Raw genomic sequence first — 20048 nt, forward strand, 5'->3', positions numbered from 1 at the left:
CCATCCAAGTACTAACCAGGGTCAACCCTGATTAGCTTCCAAGATCTGACGTGATCGGGCCATCCCGATAATAATAATTGTGTGCTGTCGAGTCATAGCCAATTCATGGTGACCCCAGGACCATGGGGTTTTTAAGGCAGGAGACACTCAGAGGTGGTTTGCCATTGCCTTCCTCTGTATAGCAACCCTGGTATTTCTTGGTTGTCTCCCACCCAAATACTAACCAGGGCCAACCCTGCTTAGTTTCCAAGATCTGATGAGATGGAGCTTGCCTGGGCAATCCAGGTCAAGGCAAGAGATGAACAAAGGCAATTTTCCACTGTCTCCCTCTATGTAGCAACCCTGGTATTCCTTGGTGACCTCCCATCCAAGCGCTAATCAGGGCCGACCCTGCTTAGTTTCTGAGATCAGATGAGATCAGGCTAGCCTGGGCAATCCAGGTCAGGGCAAGGGAACAATAGATTATTCCTAAAAAGAGAAATGGCCTTGATTCTTACAGGCGATATGAGCCGTCCACCACGGGGGGAAGGCACCCGTCACGTGCCTTTCGGATTTATGACCATGAATTCCGTTTCTTGTCTGTAGATTCTTCGTCGGAAGCCCAACCAAAATACATCAAGGGCGGGAAGCGCTATGGGAGGCGATCCTTGCCGGAGTTTCAAGAGCCTGTGGAGGAGTTCGCGAAGGTGACGGTGATTGAGCCCTTGGGTGAGGAAGGCCAGCCCCCCGGCCTCTCCAACGATGGCTGCAATGAGGTAAAGAGTGAATAGCAGTTTTGATTGATAAAAAGAGGATGTGCGAGAGCTGGAATAGAAGGCCTCTGGGTGAAAAGGCCTCTGGGAGCGTGTCCAGAGGAGGGCGACCAGAATAGTCAGAGGTCTGGAATCCATGCCCTATGAGGAGAGACTTAAGGAGTTGGGTTTGTTTAGTCTGGAGAAGAGAAGGTTAAGGGGTGACATGATAGCCACGTTTAAATATTTGAAGGGATACCATGTTAATGAGGGAACTAGCTTGTTCTCTGTTGCTTCAGAGACTAGGACACGGAGTAATGGATTTAAACTAAGAGAAAAGCGATTCCACCTAAACATTAGGAAGAACTTTCTGACGGTGAGGGCTGTTTGAAGGTAGAATGTGCTGCCTCGGAGGGTGGTGGAGTCCCCGTCTTTGGAGGTCTTTAAGCAGAGGCTGGATGGCCATCTGTCGGGAGCTCTTTGATTGTGGGATCCTGCATTGCAGGGGGGTGGACTGGATGGCCCTTGTGATCTCTTCCAACCTTGTGTGATTTTGTGATTTTGGATTGTCATTTCCTTGATGAAAACTGAACATGGCTGGGGGTGGGGTTATAGAGTCATAGAATCATAGAATCATGGAGTTGGAAGGGACCTGAGACCAAGTCTGAAGGGTTTAGGAGAGACAGTGTTACGTAGTGGTTAGAGTGTTAGACTAGGATATGGGAGAACCAGGTTTGAATCCCTGCTCTGCCGTGGAAGCTTGCTGGGTGACCTTGAGCCAGTCACACGCTCTGATCTGGAGAGCCGGGTTTGATGCCCCACTCCTCCACATGAGCAGTGAACGCTAATCTGGTGAACTGGATTGGTTCCCCCACTCCTCCACACGAAGCCAGCTGGGTGACCTTGGGCTAGTCACACCCTCTCAGCTCCACCTACCTCACAGGGTGTCTGTTGTGGGGAGGGGAAGGGAAGGTGACTGTAAGCTGGTTTGATTCTTCCTTAAGTGGTAGAGAAAGCCAGCATATAGAAACCAGCTCTTTTTCTTCAAAACGTGAGACTGCAACTTCAGATCTTGCTCGTCTTGCCCCCTTCTTTGCCACAACATTTCTGCCTCTTCCCTCTCCTCGATGGCTCCCTTCCTTTTGAACGAATCCACAGCAGGAGTCTGCAATGGTTCCCTTCTGTGCAGATATGCAGTCGCTAACTGCGCGCTGAGTCCCCCAGACTAGTTACTTCGTTCGCTTGCAATCGGGATCTTGAAGATTTTCCCGGTCGGACGTTGTATCTTTCTCACAGGGCTCCCATTGTGTTTCCAGACTGCCCTGGGGCAGCCCTGCCTCCTTCCTAATGCTTTGTGTTCCTGATTCCCATCTCTTCTTGTACTCATTTCAAGGCTTTGTTTGGTTCATACCCTTTTGCCCAAATTTCCTTCGGCTGATACTATATTGCTAAATCTGCCTATTTACAGGCAGAATAGAATCATAGAGTTGGAAGGGACCACCAGGGCCATCAAGTCCAACCCCCTGCACAATGCAGGAAATTCACAACTACCTCCCCCCTCCACACCCCTAGTGACCAGAAGATGACTAAGATGCCCTCCCTCTCATCATCTGCCTAAGGTCACAAAATCAGCATTGCTGACAGATGGCCATCTAGTAAAGCTGAATATCTGGGAGGCCTCCATTGTGTATCTCTCTGTGTTAAGTGCCATCCAGTCACTTCCGACTAGGGTTGCCAGGTCCCTCTTTGCCACCAGCAGGAGGTTTTGGGGGTGGAGCCTGAGGAGGATGGGGTTTGGGGAGGGACTTCAATGCCATGGAGTCCAATTGCCAAAGCTGCCATTTTCTCCAGGGGAACTGATCTCTATTGGCTGGAGATCAATTGTAATAGCAGGAGACCTCCAGCTAGTACCTGGAAGTTGGCAACCCTACATCCGACGCAAGGCGACCCTATGAACCAGTTAATTTTCAGAGGAGTTCTAATTCAGTGCTTTCACGTTGTAGATTAAGGATGACAGGTCCCTCCTCTCCGCCGGCAGGAGGTTTTTGGGGTGGAGCTAGGGAAGGGATGTACAAGGGCGTGGCTGTGCCGATGCAATTACATCACTTCTGGTTTACACCTGGAAGCGCCGCAATGCGACTAGCAACTTTACCACTCAAACCCCCAAAACACTACACTAGCGTTTGTGGGGGGGGGGGTTGAGTAGTAAAGTGGCCAGTTACTATGGGACTCTTCCAGGTGTAAACCAGAAGTGATATAATCACATTCGCACAGCCTGCGCGTGCAATCCCCACTCCTGAGCCCGACGATGGATTGGCGAGCACCTACCTGCCAATCCAAGCGACCTGCCTACCCTGTTGTAAATTACCTTTGAAATTGTTTTATGTAGAGCAGTGATTTCCAAGTTTGTAATGAAATACGCTCCCGGTGATCTCTGAACGTTGCGATTTCTTATGTCCGATTTGTGTTCATGGATTCTCCCAAGCAGAGGCTCACACTTTTGTCCGATGTAGATGATAGAAGGGCACTGATGGCACGTGATGGCATATATTAAATTGGATAATGTGCAAGGGGATGAGTCCAGGATGGTGTCGCTCCCATAAGGACAAAGTTGGCATCGAGATTTCCTGTGGGGTTTGGAACCAGGCAGAAGGTGATGTGAAAAACCTCTCTGCCTGAGACCCTGGAGAACTGCTGCCAGTCTGAGTAGATGATACTGCCCTTGGTGGACCGACGGTCTGATTCAGTATTAGGCAGCTTCATGTTAGCATCTTTCCAATAAGAGTATAAAGCCTTTGCCATGACAAAAAGAGTGTGCGGGTTGCCATAATTATATGTGTGTAAAATGCAAATTAGCTGGCACCCACCCTGGCTCACAATAGATGCCACCGTTGCCCCTTGCGATGAATGACTTGCCTGTTTGTACGGCCGCATCGTTTTTCTTGCCGCTCTTTGGCCAATCGTACATTTGTTTACTAAGATGCCAGAGCCAAGAACAATGCTCTGATTCTATCTGGCGGACAGAGCATGTTCATCCTGTACTGGCTCATTAGTCTGGGCTGGTTCATGCTGGGAATTCCTGATTCTGAATCAGTACAGGTTGGTAATTGGGAGTTGGCTTTCGTATCTGATAACAGCCGATGAAGACATCCCGAAGACTTCTTTGTAAGAGCTGCTGATAAAGATCAGCGGTTGCAAAGAATCCGGCTTGAGGTTATTGGCCCCATCGCAGGTTGTAAATGGCGTCTGGGAAGGCTCGTGGACACAAGTTTGTTCAACACCTAACAACCAGCAAGCGAAGTGCCAGCGTGGTGTAGTAGTTAAAGCGGTGGTTTGGAGCGGTGGAGTTTGATCTGGAGAACCAGGTTTGATTCCCCACTCCTCCACATGAGTGGTGGAGGCTAATCTAGAGAACCGGGTTGGTTTCCCCACTCCTACACACGAAGCCAGCTGGGTGACTTTGGGCAAGTCACAGCTGTCTTAGAGCTCTCTCAGCCTCACCTACCTCACAGGGTGGCTGTTGTGGGGAGGGGAAGGTGATTGTAAACCAGTTTGAGTCTCCCTTAAGTAGTAGAGAAAGTTGGCATATAAAAAACCAACTCTTCTTTTTTGGAGACAAACTTTTGTTCGGGGTCATTTCAGCTCATTCATACAGACACGGCATCATGTAACAGTGCATCCCTCAGTGAAGGAGCGTCCATATTTTTGAGGATTCCTGGGGCTTTGGGCTGGAATTTCCCTAGCCTCTGTTTCGTGTGGCTGTAGCTAGGTGCTGAACTGGTGATGGAACCTTGAGACAAGGTTGTGAAATACCTGGAGATTTTGGGGGTGGATCCTGGTGACAGTGAAGTTTGGGGAGGGACCTCAGCAGGATACAATGCCATAGTCTACCCTCCCAAGCAGCCACTTTCTCCAGAAAAACCGACCAATGAGGTGTAGTGGTTAAGAGCGGTGGTCTCTGATCTGGTGAACTGGGTTGGTTTCCCCACTCCTCCACATGAAGCTAGCTGGGTGACCTTGGGCTAGTCACAGTTCTCTCTGAATTCTCTCAGCCCCACTTATCGCACAAGGTGTCTGTTGTGGGGAAAGGAAGGGAAGGCGATTGTAAGCTGGTTTGCTTCTTAAAAGACAGAGATCAAAAACAAGTTAATTCATGCCATCGTATTCCCTGTTACTATGTATGGGTGCGAAAGCTGGACTTTGAAGAAAGCTGATAGGAAGAAAGTAGATTCCTTTGAAATGTGGAGGAGAGTCTTATGGATACTGTGGACGGCAAAAACAAATCAGTGGGTTCTAGATCAAATGAAGCCTGAACTGTCCCTAGAAGCTAAAATGACCAAACTGAGGCTATTATACTTTGGTCACATTATGCGAAGACAAGAGTCACTGGAAAAGACAATCATGCTAGGAAAAGTTGAGGGCAACAGGAAAAGAGGAAGACCCAACAAGAGATGGATGGACTCAATAAAGGAAGCCATGGTCCTCAGTTTGCAAGAGCTGAGCAAGGCTGTCAAAGATAGGACATTTTGGAGGACATTGATTCATAGGGTTGCCATGAGTTGGAAATGACTTGACGGCACTTAACACCCACAAAAGATAGAGGAAGTCGGCATATAAAAACCAACTCTTTTTCAACATCATCTCTATTGTCCAGAGATCAGCTGTTATTAGCAGGATCTCCGGGCCCCACCTGAGCCACAACCACACCCTATCTGAAAGCTCTAAGATCAGCTCAGATGTTAGAAACTGAAATGAGATCACGATGTAAGTTCCAGTGAGCTCATTGCTGGCTCCCAGCCGGCTCTGATTCTTCATCTGCAATCTAGTAGTTCGGCGTCTTCCATTCCGCTCCAAAGCGATCTTTTATAAGTGGCCTTTTTCAAACCAGCACTCGTAAAACCAGAGAAGCAGGTCGGTTCTTGCAGCTGCGCCCTCGATAATGGATTTGCTTAGCGGCACCAAGGGGCTAATCCATCTCCCCTGCAGGTCCCGTGTACCGTGTTGACCTTGGGATTAATGGCGAGGCCCCTCCCGGAGGGATGCTCTCGCCAGAACAACCGTGCTGTGATTTTTATTCCTCTCTATTAGTTGTAAAAATGGGAGTAAAAGGTTAGTCAATTAACAGGGCCAGTCAATTAACTGAATTGGTCCTTGGCCACATTCCCCCCCCCCCAAAAAAAAAAAGAGGCGGGTGAGGAGTGATTTCCCCCTTGCAGTGCCTGTCGTTGGAGGAATATTTATTAACTGCCTAATGAGATCTCATCAGCACATCAGCTCAAAGGGCCTCCTCGACTTCCCTTTGACTTTTGTTTAGCACCTTTTAGGGAGAAGGTGCCTGAAAACATACCGTTCTCTGCTTCCCTTCCTAAAGCTGTGAGCGGCATTTGTAGAGGGAATAAACAGGAGCATTGTGTCACCTGAAAGACTGAGGCCTTTTATGCAGGGCTGTTTCCCTGCGGTCACCCTCACTGACTGCTTCAGGGCTTCCTTTTGATTATGTATGCCTTTCCTGACCGTCTGAGGTTGCTCGCGCTCCCCGTACGTTTCCACACATTTTGCTTGCCTTTTCCAGATTCTGTCTAAAACAGCATTCGGAAAACACAGGCAAAATGTGCACGGAGATCGAGGCGACCTCAAACGGTTGGGAAAGGCATGCATAATCAAAAGGAAGCCCCAAAAGGAGTGACCGCAAGGGAAACAGCCCTGCATAAATGGCCTAAGAATACTTTATTCCAGGGTAAAGTTTTCCGGGATTAGAGCTGAGTTTGTGCAGCCAATGAAATGGGCTCTTCTAGCCCTGACCTGGATGGTTCTCATCAGATCTCAGAAGCAGGGTTGGCCTTAGTCAGTACTGGGAAGGGGGCCCACCGAGGAAGTCCAGGATTGCTCTGCAGAGGCAGGCAGTGGCAAACACATCTGTTTGTGATCCCTTGCCTTGAAAACCCTGCACGGTTGCTGTAAGTCAACTGTGACTTGACCACACACAGTTGTTATGCCCTGACCTGGATGGTCCAGGCTGGCTCAGTCTTATCAGATCTCAGAAGCTAAGCAGGTTGGCCCTGGTTAGTAGTAGGGTGGGAGACCACCAAGGAAGTCCAGGGTTTCTTATGCAGAGGCAGGCAATGGCAAACCACCACTGTTGGTCTCTTGCCTTGAAAACCTCAAGGGGCGCCTTAAGTTGACTATATGTTGGTGTCACTTGTCACACACAATAATAAATTGGACATGACCTGGATGGCCCCACGTGAGCGGGGTATGTTTAGCCTGCAGAGGAGAAGACTGAGAGGTGATATGACAACCATCTTCAAGTTCTTGAAGGGCTGTCATAGAGAGGAGGGTGCCGAGTTGTTTTCTGTTGCCCCAGAAGGTCGGACCAGAACCAACGGGTTGAAATTAAATCAAAAGAGTTTCCATCTAGACATGAGGAAGAATTTTCTAACAGAGGGGTTCCACAGCGGAACAGGCTTCCTCGGGAGGTGGTGAGCTCTCCTTCCCTGGAGGTTTTTAAGAAGAGATGGCCATCTGTCAGCAAGGCTGATTCTATGACCTTTGGCAGATCATGAAAGGGAGGATATCTTGGCCATCTTCTGGGCATGGAGTAGGGGTCACTGGGGGTGTGGAGGGGGGAGGTAGTTGAGAATTTCCTGCATTGTGCAGGGGGTTGAACTAGATGGCCCTGGGGTTCCCTTCCAACTCTATGATTCTATTATTCTATTCTGATCTCATCAGGTTTTGGAAACTCAGCAGGGTCGGACCTGGTTAGCCCTTGGGTGGGAGACCACCCAGGAAGTCCAGCGTTAAATGTACAGAGGCAGACAATGGCAAACCTGCTCTGAACGTCCCTTGCCTTGAAAGTCCTATAGGGTCACCATAAGTTGGCTGCAACAGGATGGCACATTCCTCCACCACCACCACCAGTCCACCAGAGCTTCTGCTGGAATAAAATATTGTTTGCATTTCAAGGTGCCACACAAGACTCCTGTTTGTTTCTGCGGCTACAGGCTAGTATTTCCATTTTTCAAAGCCACTTCAGTCCAGACGCACAACTTACCCAGCTTTCCATGGTGGGCCCCCATCTTAGAGACAACCAGTGCTTATTCAGATCTGGCCCCATGCTGAGAATGCCACTGAAGTCGGCTTTAGGGGAGAGGCCGTGGCTCAGTGGCAGAGCATCCGCTTGGCATGCAGAAGGTCCTAGGTTCAGTCCCTGGCATCTCCAGTTAAAAAGACCAGGTAGTAAGTGATGGGAAAGATCGCTGCCTGAGACCCTGGAGAGCCGCTGCCAGTTTGAGTAGACAATACTGACTTTGACGGGTCAAGGGTCTCATTCAGTATAAGGCAGCTTCATGTATTCTTGGAACCAGGGAGACTTAAACCAGTGAAGCTTGTTTTGGTGGCAGTAGCCAATCTGTGGGTTGTATGCTACTGCTTATACATAAGAACATAACATAAGAACATAAGAAAGGCCCTGCTGGATCAGACCGAGGCCCATCAAGTCCAGCAGTCTGTTCATACAGTGGCCAACCAGGTGCCTCCAGGAAGCCCAAAAGCAAGATGGCTGCAGCAGCATTATCCTACCTGTGTTCCACAGCACCCAACACGATAGGCCTGCTCCTCTGACCCTGGAGAGAATAGGTATGCATCATGACTAGTATCCATTTGGACTGGGACACTATGCAATTTGCTCTGATAATCTGAAGTTCAGGAATCAATTTTGAGTCTTTGCAGTGGAAAAGGCACATTGGTGGGTTCTAGATCAAGCCTGAACTCTCCCCAGAAGCTAAAATGACCAAACTTAAGGTATTGTGCTTTGGTCATATTATGAGGAGGCCAGCCTCCCTAGAAAAGACCATAATGGTAGGGAAATTTGGAGGCAGCAGAAAAAGAGGGAGACCCAACATGAGCTGGATTGACTCAATCCAGGAAGCCACGGCCCTCAGTTTGTAAGACCCGAGCAAGGCTGTTAATACTGGTTATTCGGAGGACATTGATTCATCAGGTTGCCATGAGTCGGAAAAGATGTGACGGCACTTAAGACACACGCTCACACACAAGCTCCATCTCCAAAGGACGTGGCTTCTGCTGCAAAACCAGCTTCCAGTTGCTGCAGCTCCTCGGAAGTCGTTTGTGAAGCCCGTTTGTTCCCTGCAAACTACGACATGTCGCCACCTCCTTACTGAACGGTTCCAAGTGCAGCTAGTCCAAAAAACCCTCTAGGGACAAATTAATGAAGGAGCCGCTTCTTTCCTTTCAAATCAGCGACTGTTTCCATTTGAACGGCCTGAGCTTGCGCATAGCAGAGTTGCCATTGTCTAGGGTGGGAATGCACGCGGGGCGTTGTTCCATAATTCCCTTCAGGGACAAGGTTGTGTTGTTACCAAGAGCAGTAGTGGAGACTGAAGGGAAGGGAAACCAGTGTTTGGGGAAGGGGGGGGTTCTTAATCCTTTCCTCTGGGCAGTTTTCCCACCAGGGGAAAAAAAAGTTTCTTAAAAACAGCTTTTACCCTTGATTGTAAAAGCAAAAATGGGTACTTTCCCCTGGTGGTGGTTTAGAGGGTTGTCAAAACACCTCACTGGGGTCTGTTTCTGGGAGGAAAGGAAACCCCGTGCCCTGGAGCCACACTATGGCCAACCAGTTCTGCTGGAGGACCAACAACGGGGCATAAAGGCCGAGGCCTTCCCCTGATGTGGTGTCCTAGCTCTGGGAGGGGCTGTGGCTCAGTGGTAGAGCCTCGGCTTGGCATGCAGAAGGTCCCAGGTTCGATCCCCTGCATCTCCAGTTAAAGGGACCAGGCAAGTAGGTGATGTGAAAGACCTCTCTCTGCCTGAGACCATGGAGAGCCGCTGCCGGTCTGAGTAGACAATACTGACTGTGATGGACCAAGGGTCTGATTCAGTAGAAGGCAGTTTCATGTGTTCATATTCAGCGGTTGATTGCCACTGGGTAAGGAGGTTCTTCTGTGAGAAGACTTCAGCCTCCAGGAAGGCTCAGACGGATCCAGGCCCAGCAGAAATTGTAACCCACCTGGCCTTAACGCAGCCAGCTGCTATGAATGGTGTCCTACCAGGGACTTGAGAGAGTTCCTGGGGTTGGGGGTGTCAAGCATCTGGCAGCCCGGCTGGAGATCAGTTGTAATAGCGGGAGATCTCAGCTGGTACCTGGAGGTTGGCAACCCTATTATCCCACCAGGCACCTTCCTGTAATTATACCCAGCATATGATGTTGGTTGTTTACATGTTTTATTTAATTATTTTATCATTTAAATTAAGAACATAAGAACATAAGAAAGGCCATGCTGGATCAGACCAAGGCCCATCAAGTCCAGCAGGCTGTTCACACAGCGGTCAGCCAGGGGCCTCTAGGAAGCCACTAACAAGACGAGTTGCATCTTTTATTATTCCAACGTTTTAATGTTTTTTATGTTTGCTGCCTTGGGGACTTGAACGGGTGGCCGGGTGGCATAAAAGCGTTTTGAATAAATAAATATCCAGTCTAGTGGATGTTCCTGAACACCCCGGGCTTTGATTATCCGGGGGGGGGGCAAAACTGAGCGCCACTTCATGCGCGCGCGCGCCTCGCGGGAGGCCGCAAGCGCGGATTGTTGCGCGCGCCAACACCCTCCGCTCGTTTTAATAAGCCATATATTCCGTTCGAGGATAAAGATCCGTCTTCTGGGAGCAGATGGTCAGATGAGAGAGGCCAAGTTAAGAGGGAGAGGCGATTGCACGGAGCCCGGGCCCCAGATGCTTCCACGGGCTTTGAGGTCGGTCATTGTGAAACTTCCAGCCATCTGTTCTTCAGGCCAGCGAAGCATGTGTGCCTCTCTCCGAATAATGCATTCTTGGAATCCTCGCCTGCTGCATAGGGGGGAGAAGCCTCCCTCCCACCCCCAGCAATGCGTGACCCCTTATCCAGCTGCAGAACAATTGCCCTCCGTATAAGAATACCTGGCGCGGTGGGGAGGGGGGTTCATGCTCCACAGAACCTGTCGAAGCGCCCCCTTTTGTGTCCCCCGACTTGCCTTCTGGGGCCGCCGTTTTGAGGTGGCTTGACCCCTGACCTCATCGAGCTGCTTTTGACAATGAGGGCTCTTGTCACGCATCGGGTATGGTAATGAGGGTGCGTGCATGTGCGCGCAACGGGGTCTGGCCGGCTAAGGCCGTGGAGGGGGGGGGGCTGCACCTGGATACAACAGGAGGCCCTTAATCGAAGCAGCCCGAGGTGGAGGCGCTCGGGGTGAAAGCGGCGTTACCAGCGCAGGAGCTGGGCCGCAGCAGAACAATCGGTCATCAGAATTAAAACCGAGGTTCGCCAGGCGCATGGCCCTTCATGCAGTTGGAGATTTTCAGAAAATTACTCTGGGTGTCTTTTTAAATCTTTTTTTTTTTTTTTTTTTTTTTTGTGGGCACTGAATGAGATGGAAAAGCCTTTTTGCTAGCTTAGGGGATTCTCTCCCCTCCTGTTGGTCTTGGGTTTGTGTTGCCTTTTGTAGTGAGTTTTTGTCTGTTCTTGCCTGTCACTCAAGCCAGTGGTATCTGGGGGTGGGGGAGTCCCTTTTGAGAAGGAATCTTACGGGGTTGTGGGGGGGGGGCTGTTCCTGACAGGCTTTGTTTGTCCAAACACAGTTACGGTAATGAAATATAGATTGTAGCTTTCCAGAAATGGTAAACTGGATCGTTGTTGGAAGGTGGAAAGCGCCATCAGGGGACAGCTGACTTACGGCAGTCATATGGTTTTCAAGTAGGGTTGCCAACCTCCAGGTACCTCGGTGGGGTATAATGCCACCCTGTAAAGGAGCTGTTTTCTCCAGGCGAATGGGCTCTGTAATCTGGAGATCAACTATAATGCCTGTAAATCTCCATGTCTGACCTGGAGGTTGGCAACCCTATCCGCCACTATACAGTTCCTTTTGCTGTATTGACTTTTCTGGTGTGCGGCAGCCTTAGCATAGGAGAGGTGTGCACCATTTCTCTGTGTAATCTTGGGACTTCCTCCTCTTGATCTACCGGATGACGCAGACGCTCACGGGTTTTGAACAGCGGAGTGACCTAATGCAGTTCCCATGGCTACGCTGGTAGATTAATGACATTTTAGCTGTGAGCTGAATGAATGGTATTAAACTTTTATGTTATGATACGACGGGGAGGGGGTCTTCATTGAGTGCTCAGAGCCTCAGTGGCCGAAGCTGAGGGCGATTGACTTTTTCTGCCCCTCTTTCATACTGCAAGACGTCAACATCCAGTTTTCCACTTTTGGAAACCAAATGATTTTTGCAGCGGTACGTTTATGAATGAATTGTCTCATCAACTGCTCAGGGATTGGATCTCCCAAAGGGGCGGGAACGTCCTTAAATATCAATGATACGTTAGCACCTTTGACACTTTTTGAAAATAAACCAGCTGCCATCACTCGGCCCCGTGGGGTGACGTGTCTGCAACTGCTTCTTCATTCTCAAACCAAAGCATTCTGTGAAGGGAGACAGATGTTTAGCCAGAGGAGATGTGAGGGTTTTTTTTAGGGTTGCCATCTCTGGGTTGGGAAATACCTGGAGATTTGGGGGGTGGAGCCTGAGGAGGGCAGGGTTTGGAGAAGGAGGGACTTCAATGCCATACAGTCCAATGGCCAAAGCGGCCATTTTCTCCAGGTGAACTGATCTCTATTGCCTGGAGATCAGTTGTAATAGCAGGAGATCTCCAGCCACCACCTGGAGGTTTGGAAATCCTAGTTTTTTTGTCCTCAAGTTTTCATTTTCTTCCTGTTTCCTAGTGAATAGTTAGTGTCCTTCCCACCCTCCACTGCAAGTCAGTACAGCAGGAGTCCTTGCAAACTGAGGGCTGTCGCTTCCTTTATAGAGTCAATCCACCTCTTGTTGGGTCTTCCTCTTTTCCTGCTGCCTTCCACTTTTCCTAGCATGGTTGTCTTTTCCAGTGACTCTTGTCTTCTCATAATGTGACCAAAGTACGATAGCCTCAGTTTAGTCATTTTAGCTTCTAGGGACAGTTCAGGCTTCATTTGATCTAGAACCCACTGATTCGTTTTTTTGGCGTGCGCCCAAAAGGGGGACTCCATTTTCACCCCGCCTTTATCCCCAATGGGAACCCGAAGCGGCTTATGATGTTCACCTCCATTTTATCCTCACAACAACCCTGTGACGCAGGTTAGGCTGAGAGCGTGTGACTGGCCCCGAGGCCACCCAGCAAGTTTCCAGGGCAGAGTGGGGACTTGAACCCACATCTCCCAGATCCTAGTCGAAATGCTAACGCATAAATCAGTCAATCGTGACGGTCATCCTAAAGGGGTATTCTCTACTTCTGGAATGCCAGGGCCCACCTCGTCCCCATTCCTCCCCCACAAGGATTGACAGTAGGGTTGCCAACTGCCAGGTAGTAGCAGGAGATCTCCTGCTAATACAACTGATCTCCAGCCGATAGAGATCAGATCACCTGGAGAAAAATGGCCGCTTTGGCAATTGGACTCTATGGCATTGAAGTCCCTCCCCAAACCCCGCCCTCCTCAGGCTTTGCCCCAGAAATCTCCCGCCGATGGCAAAGAGGGACCTGGCAACCCTAATCGACAGACTTGGGCCTGCTTATGCAGGGGCATTCAGACACACACACACACACACACACAAGATCCATCACCCATCTGGCACAGATAGACTTTAATTGCGTCCTCTTGGCTGTCAGTCGTTTTTAAGCCGACTGTCCTTCGGCTCTTTGTTTTCCAAGTGGATCTTTCGTTGAGCAGCCGAGGGAGGAGGATGCCGTTTGTTTTGAAAGTGGGTTTCACAAGCTGCTTTTGAGAACTTTAAAACGAAGATGTTTAATAATGGGGGTGGCACAGGGAGGGCTTGGCGCTTTTTGTTTTCTCCGCCAGGTGAGAAACGAGAAAAGGTGAGCTGCGTTGGAGCATTCCTGTCGCTTGTGTTTGGCTGGTCTTGGAATTGCCTTCCACGCTTGGCAAAAAAACCCAGCCGTGTCTTGTGGCACCTTGAACCTAACGAATGTATTGTGGTGTAACCTTTTTTGTCCTGAAGCTCAATTTCTTATAGATGCATCAAGAGGTCATCCAGTGTGATTAGGTGGGATGGAGATAAGAAAGGGAAGAAAATGGTGTTTTTATGTTTTCGTTTGGCCACAAAAGTTTCTGCCACAGAGTTATCTGTGTCATCTTTGAGGGGCCACAAGATCCTTTTTGTTCTGTCTGTAGCAGTGGACTCTGGATTTTATCTCCTTGGTGTTGACTTCAGGAGGATTTTCTCTCTCTCATTTTTCTTTTCTTAGCCCTGGCGGTCCCAAGACAGTGAGGAATATGAAGCGGAAGGTAAGAAGGGATCAAAAAATTGCCTTACGTGGAGGAGAGAGGGGGTGAAACCTCTAATGAATACAAACTCAGTTTGAGCTTCGAAGGGGGGAAATAGGAAATAACATACAAAGGCATTTTTCTCCTTTTCGGAATGCTAAAATTGTTCTTAAACCGAGAGCATTTGTTCATTGGTAGCTAAGCCAGATGGCCCAGGCTAGCCCGATCTCATCAGATTTCGGCTGCTAAGCAGGCTGGGCCCTAGTCCTTACTTGGATGGGAGACCACCAAGGAAGTCCAGGGTTGCTACACAGAGGCAGGCAATGGCAGACCCCCTCTGTCCATCTGCCCTGACCTGGATAGCCCAGGCGAGCCCGATCTCGTAAGATCTAGGAAACTAAGCAGGGTCAACCCTGGATGGGAAACCACCAAGGAAGTCCAGGGTGGCCATGCAGAGGCAGGCAGCGGCAAACCACCTCTGAATGTCGCTTGCCTTGAAAACCCTACGGAGTTTCCATAAGTCGGCTGTGACTCGATGGCAAAAGAAAATCAATAAAAGCTGCCGCATTCTGTATTGACAACTGCTCGAGATTTCACACGGGGATCAGGACCACTCGTAGTTCTAGCAGCCTTCTTTGCCCCGATAATACCCCTTTTCAAACATTATTCCTGCTTTCCCCCCTTACTTATCTCCTCTTCCTTTTCACTCTCCTGTGCTGCTGTCTCTTCTATCTCCCCCCCCCCCCACACACACACATAAACAACCATTTCTGTATTTTTGCAGTGTGCTTTTTGATTGCAACGGAGTTATTAGGCTTGCTCTATAAAGTTTTGCGGAGTGGTCCGGCCCAGTCCAGGGTCTTTTGCTGTCTCAGGTAGCTGTACCACGTGATCCAGGGTACTCCGCAGAATCCTTTGCAGTTTCACAATGGATGCTGAGATGGTACTCTCTGGTCATATGCTCTGTGGTTTCCCCTCAGTTTCTGGCTCTTGCTTGAGTAGTGGGGAGAAATGGATCTGACTCAGGACCAAACTGGTTGCGATAAGGGAAGCCATGTTTTCTTTATTGGCGTTTGCCATGTTCACATACTGAGTTAATGAAGCACACAGTGAGGAGAAGCTAAACCTTCACCCTCCTTGCTTTTCTTTGTTCTTTTGCTTTTAACTATTTTTGCCCCAATATACCCCTGGTCCTAGAAGGAGCCAGGTTGCAAGAACAAAAATCGTGTCCAGTAGGGCCTTGGAAGTAGGGTTACCAACCTCCAGGTACTAGCTGGAGATCTCCTGCTATTACAACTGATCACCAGCCGATAGAGGTCAGTTCACCTGGAGAAAATGGCTGCTTTGGCCATTGGACTCTATGGCATTGAAGTCCCTCCCCTCCCCAGGCTCTGCCCCTAAAACTTCCCGCCAGTTGCCAAGAGGGACCTGGCAACCCTACTTGGAAGACCAAGTCAATGTTCACCTCATCAGATACAAATGAGAAATACTTTTGAGTCTGACGAACTGAGCATTGACTCACGAAACCTTTTGCCCTGAAAAATTTGGTTGGCCTTTGAGGTGCGAGTGGGCACAGTTTTTGTCCCATTAATACAGACTAACATGGCTACCTACCTGAACCTATCTTCATAGAAGGTAACAGAATCCAGTGAAGGGAGGGTTTAACTCCCCTTACCCGTGGGCTCTGTTGTTTTAAAAAAACTCAAACCCACCTGCTTTAGCTATGAACAGATGGACTGATCATCCCCTCCCCTTACGTCTAGCTTAGCCCCAATATTTCCTCATTGTAAGAGGTGGAAGGTCTAAATTGCACATGCTCTCTGTCAAGGGTTCCCAAACTTTTTGAGCCTGTGGCACCTTTGGAATTCTGACCCAGTGTGGTGGGCGCAGCCACAAAACGGCTGCCACGGGAGGCAAAGCTGGCCACAAAATGGTTTCCACCGCTTACCTTCAGTCACGCAGTGAAGATCCTTGTGGTGTGGTAGCAGCTGCTGAAAAAGCAAACTTTAAAAAAATCTGCACAGCCAATCAAATCTCAAATAACCAATCAGAAGCCTGCCTGCACAGAAGCCCCACCTGACCCTGCCCACTTTCTAAAAACACTTGGTGGGTGCCAGGAAAGGCATCGGCGGGCACCATGGCATTCGCAGGGGACCCCTGCTCTACGTGCTGTGTGGTCATGCTCAGCTCTGTTTTGAAGCTCGCCTTGTGAGCGATGCCCTCAATTTTTGGTGACTGTGATTGGTTCTTTTTAATCCTTCCTTCCTGTTTTTTTCCCCCTCAGGCCAACTGAGATTTTGGAATCCCGACGACTTGAACGCATCCCCAAACATCTCCCCCCCTCAGGACTGGATAGAAGAGAAGCTACGTGAGGTGTGTGAGAACCTGGGCATCTCCAGAGATGGCCACCTGAACAGAGAGAAGCTGGTCTCCATTTGTGAACAGTACGGATTGCAGAATATGGACACGCAGGTACCAATTGACACCTCACCCCCCCCCGGAGTCAGGCTGGGTGGTGTGAGGCTGGCATTTGGCTGGGGATTTTCTCCTGTGGCAGCTTCACAGTCTGGGTCTCAAAGACTGGATAGTAGAGTTATCAAAATAAAAAACGCGGAGGAGCGTGGCCACTTTATTTCAGAGAAGCGGAGCAACTCTTGAGCAACCTGTTCCCATGAGTATTAGCAAAGCAGTTTCCGTTCTTCTCTGGTAGTATTTCCCTTTCCTAACTGCAGAAAGGAGGACCACTTTTTCTCTTGGATGGGAGGGGGGAAGACTCTGGGGTATTCTCCGATTTGATGTTATTTCAATTTATTTATTTATTTAAAACATTCAATTAGCTGCCTTTCTTCCTTACAGAGCTCGGCAGCTTACCATAGAAACACAACACATAAAATAAAGTACTGTTTTTCTGTTGTTGGATTGCCGCTGAAATTCTCCTTGCAGAATTTTCGTCCCGTGGTACGCTACAAGGCTCATGTCACTTCCCTGTTCCCTATCTGAGGGTGTGTTTTGCTGTTTCTCAGGTCCTGGAGGAAGTCTTCTGCAACCTCAAACACGACGGAATGATGAGCATCGAAGACTTTTTCTATGGCTTGTTTAAAATTGGGAAGTCTCTCCCCCCGTCTGCCTCAACCCCGTACAGGCAGCTCAAACGACATCTCTCCATGCAGGTAGGGATCTTCGATCACCTTTTGCACCTCAACAAAATTCACCGGAGCGGCCCTGAACATTACATAACTTCAGTACTCAACTTGAAAGTAACGCCTTCGGCACAGCTGAACAGACTGACAAAAAAAAAAAGTTGTGCTGCCAAAAACTCACATTGTTTTATGATGGTTGGGTGGTGTTTGTGTTTCCCACACTGCCAGTCCAGTTGGCTATTAAGTCACCCACAAACAAAACGTTTTGTGTGATTTGTGTTCAGGGATCTCAGCCTTTCTGATAGTTTGTGTTCAGGAGACAAATTAATGGGGCATGCACGATCTTTCTAAGCGCATGAAAATCTTTTGAACTGAGATCTCTCTGGCAGATTATCCTGGAAAATTCAAAGGTGTTTTTAATTTTTTTTTCTTGGTGTGGGTGGGGAAACCCTTTCTAAATCCTGCTAAACACTCATTATTCTCCCTCTTAAAAAAGAATCATATTAATATTCTATGCATCTTCCAAATAGCTCATGAGATCTCCCCCCCAATTGTACTCTTTACAACTACCTTGTGAGGTGGTTTGGCTCAAGACCAGCTAGTAAACGTCATGGCTGAGCAGAGATCTGGACTCAGGCCTTCCTAATCAAAGCCCTATACTTTAACAGCTAAATGGCTAACCATTGCATTTTTTCTAATATAGTCAGTTTACAAAGTGCTTTATTATTTCTAGTAATAATCTTGTGAGACGACCGCTGTGGTTCTAAATACAGATGGGAATCTAGGGTGACAGTGTACAACTTATTAAGGATTGTTCACTGAATCCTTGCCATGGCATAACTGGAACCCAAGACTGTCAGACCCGAATCCACCATTCGGGGGGGGGGTGTCTCCCTGACGAGGGGACGAGGGTCAACCATTGGCTTCCCTTCAAATTCCAGCAATGTCAAAGACTTGCTTGCAACCCAGTCTCCCCCTACTCCATCCCCCCACAGTCCTTTGATGAGAGCGGAAGACGTAACACTACAACATCAGCAATGACAACCACAATCAGCTTCCAAGTGTTCTCCAGCCTGGATGATGGGATGGGCTACGCAGCAGTGGACAGAATCCTTGATGTATGGAATGAAGAGGGGATAGAGAACAGCCATGAGATCTTGAAGGTAATCCATCTTTTTTTGCCGTTGGATTGCAAAGACCTCAGAAGTTAAAGCAGGGCATTTTCTGTGGTGGCACCTCACTTCTGGAACACCCTTCCCCTTGAGGCCCGCCTGGTGCCTGATTTACTTTCTTTTGGGTACCAGGGCAGCAGGAAAAGAGGAGGACCTAACAAGAGATGGATTGACTCAATAAAGGAAGCCATAGCCCTCAATTTTTGAGATCTGAGCAAGGCTGTCAAAGATAAGACATTTTGGAGGACTTTCATTCATAGGGTCACCATGAGTTGGAGGTGACTTGATGGCACTTAACACACACGCACACCAGGCTAAAACACAGCTCTTTTACCTAGGCTTTTAATTAGTAGTTCTTAATCTTATCAACTTTTTAACCATCTGTTTTGTTTCATGGATAGTTTTTATGCTGCTTGTGGTGTGGTGGTTAAGAGCGGTGGTTTGGAGCTGTGGACTCTGATCTGGAGAACCGGGTTCGATTCCCCACTCCTCCACATGAGCGGCGGAGGCTAATCTGGTGAACTGGATTTGTTTCCCCACTCCTACACACGAAGCCAGCTTAGGTGACCTTGGGCTAGTCACACTCTCAGCCCCACCTACCTCACAGGGTGTCTGTTGTGGGGAGGGGAAGGGAAGGTAGTTGTAAGCTGGTTTGATTCTTCCTTAAGTGGTAGAGAAAGTAGGCATATAAAAACCAGTTCTTCTTCTTCTTCTCCTCCTCGACTTGTGTTTTAATATTGTGATTTTTAATTGGATGCCCCCTCAAGCAAGACTCTGAAGAGGTGGCCTAGAAATAGTCTAAATAAATAAATAACGTGGGCCCAGCTGCTGTGGTTACCATGGTGTGACTTTGACTCTGCCCTCATCCTGTTTGCTCCTGTGGTGGGGAAGCAGCACGGGTAGGGGAGCAAAAAGCCCACCTTGGGAATGTGAATTCTCCCAGAGTTTGGCTTTTCTTGCAAAGGAAACTGTGGGGCTAGAACTCCCTTTCTTTTGCGGATCCTCCTTTTATCCTTCAGTTTTTGAAGGGGAGGAACAGTTGAGCTTTATCTTCTGTTTTGTTGCAAATCGTGCTGATTCTACTGGGAAGCGGCAGGCAACTTTTCATTTTCTCCAGTGCATTGGAGACAATTAACGCCATTAGTTAAGATAAATGGTTGCTAGGGTTAGTGTCCTAATTCCACTCTTTCTGTGGTGGAGAAATATTTTATTTAAACCAGTTAGAATAACTGTTTATTTATACTTATTAAAACATTTATATACCACATTTCCTTGTGATTCAAGCCCAAATCATAATCTGCTAAAAAGGACACATTTATAATTTAATTTTATCATGTATCTTTTAAAGTGTTACCTGCCTCGGTGGCCCTTATAAGAGCAGAAAGGTGGGATATAGATTTTGTAAATAAATAAAACAAATAAAAGTGCTTTTAAAACAATTGACAGGTTTGTTTCATATCATTTTTCTGACAGGCCTTAGATTTTAGCTTGGATGGGAAAGTTAACCTGACCGATCTCACCCTCGCTCTGGAAAATGAGCTGCTCGTAACGAAGAACGGGATCTACCAGGCCGCACTCGCAAGTTTCAAGATGGAAATCAGGCATTTAATGTAAGCTTCCTTTGTTGGCCGATTTTATTCCCTTAAGTCAGGGAACTATCCTAATGTTTTTGGATGAGCAAACAGAGATTTCAAACAAATGA

At 48.4% G+C, this 20048-nt stretch overlaps 1 protein-coding gene across 1 annotated transcript in view; it reads left to right on the forward strand.

The window, feature by feature from the left end:
* The window catches only part of NIN (ninein), an 87067-nt gene that overhangs the window by 22871 nt on the left and 44148 nt on the right, over positions 1-20048 (forward strand). Inside the window, exons 3-8 of the mRNA XM_056852077.1 lie at positions 586-755; positions 14016-14055; positions 16319-16506; positions 17058-17204; positions 18170-18337; positions 19820-19956. Coding sequence (XP_056708055.1) covers positions 586-755; positions 14016-14055; positions 16319-16506; positions 17058-17204; positions 18170-18337; positions 19820-19956 — 850 coding nt within the window. The remainder of the gene's footprint in view (positions 1-585; positions 756-14015; positions 14056-16318; positions 16507-17057; positions 17205-18169; positions 18338-19819; positions 19957-20048) is intronic.

Source organism: Euleptes europaea, chromosome 6, assembly GCF_029931775.1.
Source record: "Euleptes europaea isolate rEulEur1 chromosome 6, rEulEur1.hap1, whole genome shotgun sequence".
Classification (NCBI taxonomy): Eukaryota; Metazoa; Chordata; class Lepidosauria; order Squamata; family Sphaerodactylidae; genus Euleptes; species Euleptes europaea.